We start from the raw sequence: 10,549 nt of genomic DNA, 5'->3' as shown, positions 1-10,549 counted from the left end.
GTTTCAATGCCCCGCATATTAATAGCGGCTCCCTGATGCCCGCATTTTATATACAGTATAATTACCCAACGATATAACTGCGAGAGAAAGTATTGAAATATATATTTTCCCTGTATTTCCCATATGTTGTGTGAGCTACTGAAATGAGCCGCACTGTGAAACAGCCAATCAGAGCAGAGCTCAACATTATTATTCATGACCCTTCCAAATAAGGTAAAAACAGACCATTTCATTCTAGGGACAAATCCTAGGGTTATAAATGGACATGTAAAACCGTTTCTAGAGATTTTTTGCCCTTACCCAAGTCACATACCTTCTATGTAGATATCAGAGAACAATTTAAAATAGTGTATCAATGCATTCTATGGCACCTTTAAAGCTACAGTCAAGCTACCTTAAAAATAGTTAGCTACACTACAAACTACTTCCAAAAATTATCTCAATTAAGGTCAAAGCATTAAAGTGATCAGATAAACAGATAAATTTACGCTAAATACAACTAATAAAACCAGCAAAAATCATAATTTACATAGCTGAATGCTAAAAATCTAACAAAGAAAAGCATTTAACCATTTCACAACCATACTGTGATAGCATTAAATCGGTCACCAGTAAACAGATATATTTAAACTAAATGATAAATAATAAATAAACGATTAATGACTAATAAACAATAAAACTAGCAAACACTGCCATTTAGCCTACATAGATGAACGCTAAAAATGTAGCTACAAATATACAACATTTAACTATTTCACAGTTAACAAGCAACTCATAATTTATAATTAAACTATAGTCAATCTTATTCTACAAACTACTAATGAAAAGTATAGCTCAATTGAGGTGATAACATTAAAGTGATCAGCAATACACAGATAAATTTACAATAAGTACAACTAACAAAATTAGCAAACACCTAAAACAGCTAAAAAGACCAACATCATTTAACTCTTTCGCAACCACACTGTATTAGCATTTAAGCATTTTTAACTATTTCACAGCCACACTAACTCTCAACAAGCTTAACTACATTAAATTAGCATAACTACAGTTAAGCTTATGTCTTTGTTTTTAAAAAAAATGAATAAAATTGTTTTACACTACAAACTATTAACGAAAAGTAGCTAAATTGAGGTGACGGCATTAAACAGACAACACAAACAAATATATTTACACTAAATACAACTAATAAAACTAGCGAAGACTTTTATGCCATTACGCCATTAACAAAATTGAATGCTAAAAACTTAAAGAACAACATTTAACTATTTCACAACCACACTGGTAAACTGATAAAAAACAAACGAACACCATGATTTACTTAGCTGAATGCTAAAAACGTAACAAACATCATTGAAGTATTTCGTAACCGCACTAACTCTTAACAAGCTGCTCATCATTTAAATTAGCTTAACTACAGTGAACCTACTTTGATTTAAAAAATATTCATAAAATTGTTATACACTACAAACTACTAACAAAAAGCAGCTAAATTGAGGTGACGGCATTAAACAGACAACACAAACAGATCAATTTACACAAAAATAAAACAAGCGAAAATCACCATTTACATTGCTGAATGCTAAAACTTAGCAGAGGAAGCGTTACAAAGAACAACATTTAGCCTAACTATTTCGTAACCACACTGATAAACTTGCAAAGAAAACTAGCAAATGCAGTAATTTATACATAGCTGAATGCTAAACACTTAGAGAAGAACAACAACATTTTAATCATTTCACAACCACACCGTGATTGCATTACAGCAGTCAACAGTAAACAGATCAATTTAAACTAAATGCAACTAATAAAACTAGCAAACACTGTCATTTACATAGCTGAATGCTAAAAGTTTAGCTACAAATATATAACATTTAACTATTTCGCAGCCACACTTGGTCTTAACAAGCTTCTCCTAATATTTCTAGTTAAATTACAGTCAATCAGTAAATGTCACAGGAATCTTTTATTTGATTAATGAATCATTTATTGACAAAAGCAATCCATATAAAATGAACCAATTCACTAAAATGAATAAGACTTTCATGTGAGAGTGAAGTTTTTGTAGTAATGCTAATTATTGGAAAAAGCAGCTTGTTAATGCAAAAGCTACTCTGAAAATATCCAAGCTACTGTCAACAGGCTGCATCTCCTAAATTGCGTTCACATGAAAAATTGTGAGCCACAAAAATATGACCCATATTCTTTCTTCAGCGGGAACTGAAATGCCTGACAAAACGGGTATTTGGATAACCCGACGATAAGGGAGGTGGCATCGTTCTCTGAAACCGCAGGAGGACCAGGGCACAGTCAGGTACTTTCCAGGGAAACAGCCAAAAATAGCCACCATTTCCACTCAAACGAGCACTCCACACAACAAGGGCCAGCACACACACACACACTCATGCAGTGGGAAGTCGGAAGCACCATAGGGAACGGGATGTGGAAGGCACAAAGATACATGCCACCATGACACTCAAGAAAACTTGTACTAAGAAGTTATATTATTAAACGCTTTCATCTCTCATCATGGAGCCACAAGAAATGCACTTGTTTTCCAAAAAGCAGCCGAAGGGTCAGGCCTCGTCCTCCCTTGGGCGATGCATCGGCTGGTGTTGTTTATCCAGGGCAGCAGTTATGACTATTCTTATTTTTGCTATTTATAAAGCAGACTGTGGTTTATTGGAAGTGCACCAGACAGCATTGTAGAAACGACAGTGACTTATTCAACGCTTTCACGCAATACAAGAGCGTGTGAGGTCGGGATATTGTTTTTCTTGACTAGTGCCTCACTGGAGGCGACTGTATAAGTACACATTTATCATTCCCTCTCTATTTACTTCAGACCTGCTTTCCTAGCATTAGCGTTGACGATTGGTGGTGGGTTGTTCCTGTTATGCAGTAACAGCTCGGTATGTCTTCAAAACAAACAAACAAAAAAATAATTTATAGTAACAAACATGGATGTTTTATAGTGAGACACCATTACAGAATTCATCAAATCCATTGCTAATACTGCTGTTGTTTTCCCACCAAATTGATATCACTTCCTGGAAGATGATGTCATTCACTGGCTTTTCTTAGAATTTACAGAAGACTGAAATAAAAACAGGATGGAAGGTGATATTTGGGGACACAGTCAAAACAACAACAAAAACTATAAACAAATTACTAGGGCTACACGATTAATCGCATGTGATTGTCATGCGTATCTTGTCAGTAAAGCCGGTTCTGTGATTAGTAGTAAATATCCAGCACGTGCTTTCAGATGGAGCAGCGTTTACTACACAGAGCCATAGTTCTCTGACAAGCTACGTAAAATCGCATTCATAATCGCAGACGATATTATTGCACGTTTATGAAATCGAAGATATCGTTCTGCGATTATGAAAGTTGTTTGCATAGCTTGTCAGTGAACTATGGCTCCGTGTAGTAAATGCTGCTCCATCTGAAAGCACGTGAAAATACCACATTTAATAACATGTTTTTACTCCAAACTCACTTCATAACGTCAGTCGAGTGTTTGAAATAAATCCTTCTGTGAGATGATGTGGCTTCTTACACAGAATAAGGCACGCAACATATTCCATAGTATAAGCAGTGATAAAGGCATTGCATTATAAATATACTTTATTTGAATTAAAATTATAATAATAATAATAATAACTCAGATAAACCATATATTGTCATAATCGTGTGTTTATTAGTCACGTTGAATCAATGAAAGCAGTTAAATCTTCTGTTTATTCAGCAACCGCTATAGGCATTTCCTGGGTTTCTTCTGCAAGGCGTATTTGGAGTTTCCGTGCGAGAGCGCCCTCTCCTTCGTATGGAGATTTACTACTGATCACAGAACCGTGCTTCACTGAAAGATATGCATGACGATCGCAGCTTCTGCCTAATCACGATTTATCGAATTTCGATTAATCGTGCAGCCCTGCAAATTACCAAATAATAATAATTTTAGCATTTGTAGTGTATTTTATCCAAAATATTATCTATAAATAAGAAAATATTTATATATCTGGCTAATTTTCACAAAAGCGGAAGAACTGTACATTTTAAAATTATATATAAATTAATTTGGTCTTTCAGCAGTACACTAACATACAAGGACTTAAAAGCAACAACAACAAAACAATTAGATTTGATGGGCTCTTGGTTTAATGGTTTGATTTCACATGAAAATGTACTGCACAGTAGGAAGGACCCAGGTGTGCTGTTTTTGTTGGTTTGCGCAGCTTGATTTCACCAGCAAACTGAAAGACCTTGCAGCGAGAGTCAGCACAAACAATGCTTTCATTTAAACACATGTCCAATTCAAAAGTACATCGCGTCTGAAGAGAGACTGCCGTTTTGTGATTAGCGTCCAGGTCAGTGTGATTTACTCGAGACCCAGCCAGTCTCTATTCCCAGGTCTGCCAGGTTTCCACACAAGCTCACAACTTTCCTTCAGTGATTTACGCAGCTACTGCGAGCAGCTGGAAGATTTTTTGCCGTTCTGGAGTCGAAGTCTCTCTTGACGGAGAGCTCATTCAATGGGCCTGCAAATCCATGAGGGAAAGATAAATCCTAAGCGCTGGACTGAATACATCACTCCGGAGTGGGAAAATTAAGCTTTCAGCCAGTGAACGGGAGGAAAAAAAGAAAAAACAGAAACGCCTGAAGAGGGGCAATCAACTGAATACAAGATATGAAGGAAAGAATGTCGCCACTTTAATCATTTTGTTGATGATTAAAGAAAGGAAGTCATATATTAAAGCTTCAGGCCTCGGGTACACTGTGTGTTAAACCGAGCGAAATGAGATGCAGTGAATTCAACAGAGACTTCAGTGGTGCTAGAAAAAGAAAGGTTGTTATGCAATGTTACGCTTAACCTTGCTGTACCATTCTGAGTCATGAAACTGTAAAAAAAAAAATAAGCACAACTATCCACTGGAAAGACTACAGTACTGAGTGGCACACAAAAACGGATAGTGAAGGAAAGAAATTGAGAGAGGAACTGACAGATATTCAGAAACGAGCACCATGGGACCATTTTAAGGAGGTCATTTTACCCTTTTAAATGAAGGCTGAGGGAATGACGGAGTAAAAAAATGAAGCAGAGTTCCTCAAGAGACTCAAATCCTCTCTGATTGAGAGGGAGTGCTGGCAACTAACACCAGCGAAATGAAGCGAGTCTCTCAAGGGCGACAGCCGCGCCGTCAATTCCAGTTGACCCGCAGGACGTACAGAGACACCTGCGCTGCCACGGAGAGATGATGCTGTGACAGCATAGAGATTTGTTCTGGCACAGCGATTTCGGTTTCGCCAAGTGACTTTATCCACTCGCAAACAGGCGTTTGGGATCCTTCAGCGCTTAGATTTTAGCATGGCGGATGTTAAAAGTCCTGTGGAAACGCAAGGGTCAGTTTTGGCTCCTTAAAAACCTGAATATGCCACTTTGCTAATATTATAAGAGGTTTAATCATTCGACCCATTAGCAATACTGTAAAAATGAGAATTCCATTTGATATTAATTACAGTCTGGCATTCCTCATTAAATGAAGAGGATCTATTAAGTAACCATAATTATGACCTGAAAGGATTAATAACACGTTGGGACATTCATATTCCGTACGGCTAGGAAAATGTATCACTCAACGCCCAATTATTGGCTTTTGCTTGAGCTCAAGTACAATTAACAAAACGAAGGAACCATTTGCATAAGTTAATTACATAAAAATGCCAGCCTTCGGCCACATTTATACAAATGTCAAGTGCTTTGAGAATCCAATACTTGATGTAAGTGAGGTGACCAGCCATTAAGCGAAAGGAGAGGTTAGTTTGAAATTCAAAATATGCAGAAGAAACAAATGTACAAATACAGCTTGCATGCTAACCTTATTAGCATGCAAAAAAAAGGTTGCTAATTTGCAAATGCTCATTTTTCTTTATTGACTGCTGATCCAAAAGCGCATGAAATCAGGTAACAGAGAAAATTACAACCCTTTTGCAAGACAAAATGAATCGACAAATCTCCAACATGAATCTCTTTATTAGCTATTAAAGGGACCGTTCACTCAAAAATAAAAAAAATTGTCATCATTTACAGTGTAAATATTATGAATATATAATATTAATTTAAAATGACTAAAGTTTAAATAAATTAAAGCCAAAAAAAAAAAGAATATTAAAAGTAGCATATAAAAAATGCACATCAAAATACTAAAACTTAAACTAAAACCAATACAAATAATTAATATTATATAACAGTGCATTTACTCACACCCTTATGTTGTTCCATACCGGTATGACTTAATTGCATCTGTGGAAAATATATAAATGAACGCTGACTTTTTTTAATCTCTCTTTTTATATTCCACAGAAGTAAATCATGCATATGAAACTACAAGAGGGTTAGTAAATGACAATTTTCATTTTTGGGTTGTACTATCCCTTTAAATGAAAGGCTATATATGCAACAAATGTTTGCAAACATTACACTGTATGCTAACATGACTGGATTTTTGCTAATTTGCCACTTGCAAATGCTAATTTTGCTTTGTTGACCACTGAACAGAAAACACGATCATACATAGAAAATGACAGGCCTTTTTTGAGGAAAAACTGACTGTACAAATCAGTAATAGTCCCTTTCTGAAGGCTGCGGAAAAGGTTAGACAGCATGTTACTGCCTAAAATACCTGCTCCGTTAACCGAATATGTCACAGAAACCGCAAGGGCAAAGATTCAACAAAACGCTTCGACAAGTGAACACTGAGGACACTGACAATACTCAGGCTGAAGAATAAAGTTTCAGTGCAGCAAGAAATATTTAACAGCTACATGAGCCAAGAGCCAAAAGTGTCCCACTCAGTCCTCGCAACAAAGATCAAGCACAGCGCTAAACAAGGAAACATACTCATGTACACTGTGTTAGTTACTAGAAATGCATATCTTACCTTTAAGCTGATCTGCAACCACACTTGGTCCGATCCGTTCTGTAACTCGCCCGTCTTCTCGCAAATACCGGTCATCCAAAAACTTGTCCGTGGCCTCCGAAAGGTGCACCTTCCCGGCAACACCCAACTGCTCCATAAGATTGGCTAGGTTGACATCATTGGACCAGACGTCGAACTTAAAGCGCTTCATGCCGAGGATCCCGCAAAGCACGGTGCCAGTGTGGACGCCAACACGCATGTTCACCATCTCTGTCTTTTCTTGACAGAACTGCTCAATGGCCTGGATCATCCCAAGCCCCATCTCTACACAGCAGTAGGCGTGGTCCTCTCTTGGTTCAGGACAACCAGCCACGCAATAGTAACAATCTCCCAGCGTGCTGATCTTCTCACAACACGTGAGCTCACACAGGCGATCGAAGCGTCCGAATAAGTCGTTGAGGAGTCCCACTAGGGCATGCGCCGACTTATTGGCGCTCATCTTGGTGAATCCCACAATGTCCGCGAACAGGATGCTGACCGGCTCCATGTGTTTCATGTTGAACGGCCGAAAGATGATCTGGCCTCGAGGTATCGATGTCTTCTTGCGTTTGGTGCTCCTTGGGCTGGAGGCGACCGCAATGACCGCTCCCGTCGAGTAGCGCTTAACCGAATTGTCATTGTCGTCATCGCTCTGCTTCATGAGCTCATCAGCCACCCTACGAGGCATCACCGAGTGGATCATCCGCTCCTTCAGGGCCTTTTCCACCTCCAAGTCTTTCCCATGCATGATGGCTTGGCCGACCTTGAGGAACGTGCTGCGTGAACGGACTTCGGACATAATAAAAAGGTGGATGCCAATGACGTGGGCACAGAGATGCAAAATGACCCTTCCTGGGATCAGCCAGTAGAGCGTTTCCAAATGTTCCTCAGTGGAGTTCCTCCAGCCATTGCCTTGAATCAAATGCATCCAGCCAAGAGTCTCAAAAAGCACTGAGTAGAGCAAGCCGAGCAGGAGCGAAGCATACAAACGGACGTGGAGGAAACTGTAGAGCAACGAAAGCACCTCCATGCCTAGAGAGAAGGTGCCAACTGGGGACAAACAAGGAGCAACTGGACCTCCACTGCGGGTGGCTTCAAACGTCAGGTTTTTATCCTCGGTGCCACTGAAGTCGCCTGCGTCCTCTTCATCCTTCAAAGAAGGAACATTAAAGTCACTAAAGCCTGAAGTCTGGATCTGAGGTGCAAGAGTGAGGGCAAATGTCACCACGATCAGCAACAGCGAGGCTTGACTGTAGCAGTGGACGTAGAACCGGGTGAACGTGAAGACGAACAGGACAGAACAAAGGAGTAGGAAGGCAGCCGTGGGCAATAAGAAAGCAGTCCGTTCACATCGATTAGCATTAGCGATGAAGAACAACCCCCAGAGGAGGCTGGCGGCCGCCAAGTAAAACAACACACAGCGGAAACGCCGTTGCGTTTGAGGGAAGCAGCGCTCGCGGCAGGCTTCCTCCAGAATGTTGGAGTCAAACTTGGGGTTCCAGAAATGTCCAGCCGACCTTTCGAACAGCTGCGGCATCTTCCTTTGAGTCCGGAGGCCTTTGACCACTGGTTTGCGGATGGCGGATTCGCCTGAGCTACAGCTGGAGGAGATGCTGTACTTGCAATGTTTGGAGCCCACGATGATGCTGCACATGGCGCTGGCGCCCAGACTCCCACGCTGCTGTTTGTGCGGCTTGGCGCCGCTGATCCGCACAGACACGGCACCATCGCCGCTGGAGTTACAGCTTACTTCGCTGTTGTGAAACAGCAGATGTTGATGTTGAGGAGAAGCCATGATACCATTCAGATCAGAGGCAAGCTGGGAGAAATGATGAAAATACGATGTTTGGGTGGAAAAAGAGTCAAGAAGGGGAAACAAATGGAGATGGCGCCAAACAGCTCTGACGACTAGATGACGAAAAATTTACTCATGCCTTTAGACAGATCCAGGATTTTGAGTTTTGGTTATTTCACCTCATGACGTCAATAGCGCATTCCTCTTCTCTTCTGTCTTTCTTGACGCACATGGGTTGGAGAGGTTTATCCAAAGCGCATGGAATCTTTCAATTTACTACAAGTGAATCAAAAATGTTCTCTCACTGATGAATCAAAGCTACATAATAACACCACAAAAATGAAGACTCAAGTCAAGGACTGTTTGCTTTGACTCCTCAGGGAACTTCTTAACTCCATTCTGATGCCAAGTGCACAATTTTCCCCATAAATGAGACACTACATTGGTTTTCAAGAAGAAAATTGTATTTATGAGACCATTTAGAGGACTGTCAGCATTTATGCTTGACGTAAGTTATGGCATTCATCATATCCAACACAGTCATGCATAATAAAGTCCAAAAACTCTTGATCAAATAAACATTAAAAAAAAAGTCCAGCAGGGGATGAGTATGTCAAAAAAAAAACAGTCCAAACTGAAAAACATGATGTGTTTCCACATTATTTAGGCTACTTAAGAAAAATAACTCAACACGGTTTCTTAAAAATAAACCTTCCGCCCTCTTTTGTTCTTCAGATTCAGAATAAGCGTTCACTGGAGACTCCGCGTCCTGTCAGACGGACACAAAGGCAACAACAGCGTTACTGTAAAAAAAAATACGTAGAAAAATTCAGCCAGTCTTCTTTCTAAAACGGCCTGTCGCGTTAATATTCTCTTGACTGGAGGAGCACCGACCTTTCCTGAGTTCCCGCTCCGGATCTCGCAGGAGCTTCTATTGCGAATTAAACGTGCGTAACGGGATAAAAATCATGAAGATTGCGCATATGGATTAATTTATCATTCAAGATTCATAAATGACTGTATGCCCAGTATATTCCCATAGACTTAAAACACTGTGATCTTAATTCAGGTTTGGCTGTTTGAAACCAGTTTAAGCCATTTATATCAATGCATGTTGTAAAAGTGCTTCAAATGAAGAATGAAATCACCTCGATGGTCAGAAGTCATTTAAGTTTCCTTTGCTCGTAGAGAAGACAGAAAGTCTGCACTTCTCTCTCCATAGACTCACAGTGGTAAAGTGCCTCTTTGGTTTCTCTTCAGGACTCAGTTCCACGGGCAGCTTTTCCTGTGATGTCCAAACAAATCTCTTTCTCAGCCGGTTGCTCTATGCTCCCCATCAGCTCACAGCTGGGCACTCGTGACACATGCCAGTGTATTATAGTTGACTTGTGTGCGCCGGTGGCCATCAGGCATCAGTGAGATCTCCATCTGTATTCGCAATCCGACGCGGTGTATGTACAAGCCCAGCAGACGCTGGAAATACATTGAGAGGTGGGGAAAAACGCGTGCGTGCACGCTCCGGAGAGAGACCAACAGAAGGGTGGCGAGCGCGCACGCATTCACATGGAGGTGGGCTCTTCTCAAACCGCAGTGTTCGCGTCGGAGCGCGTCCCCGAGAGCTGTCAAAAGGGGGTGGATGTGGAGGGGGGGTCCAATCAATGACGTGTAATGCAGGGGGAGACACAGCTGTCATATTGAGAGCAATATGAAATCAACCAGACCAATTTAGCGTTGACACCACTAGATAGAAACACATTTTCTTTCCTATCTGTCTGTCTGTCTGGTTCTTTTT

At 40.4% G+C, this 10,549-nt stretch overlaps 1 protein-coding gene across 1 annotated transcript in view; it reads right to left on the bottom strand.

Moving 5' to 3' along the window:
- Positions 1–9,357, bottom strand: part of LOC107695715 (adenylate cyclase type 9-like) — a 75,336-nt gene extending 65,979 nt beyond the window's left edge. Inside the window, exon 1 of the mRNA XM_016495741.1 lies at positions 6,945–9,357. Within this exon, the coding sequence (XP_016351227.1) occupies positions 6,945–8,757 (1,813 nt within the window). The 5' untranslated portion in view covers positions 8,758–9,357. The remainder of the gene's footprint in view (positions 1–6,944) is intronic.
- Positions 9,358–10,549: the final 1,192 nt, after the last annotated feature.

This window comes from Sinocyclocheilus anshuiensis, unplaced genomic scaffold (assembly GCF_001515605.1).
Source record: "Sinocyclocheilus anshuiensis isolate Anshui unplaced genomic scaffold, SAMN03320099.WGS_v1.1 scaffold1075, whole genome shotgun sequence".
Classification (NCBI taxonomy): domain Eukaryota; kingdom Metazoa; phylum Chordata; class Actinopteri; order Cypriniformes; family Cyprinidae; genus Sinocyclocheilus; species Sinocyclocheilus anshuiensis.
Note: the sequence above shows the minus strand (reverse complement) of the source record. Positions and strands in the feature narration are given on the sequence as shown.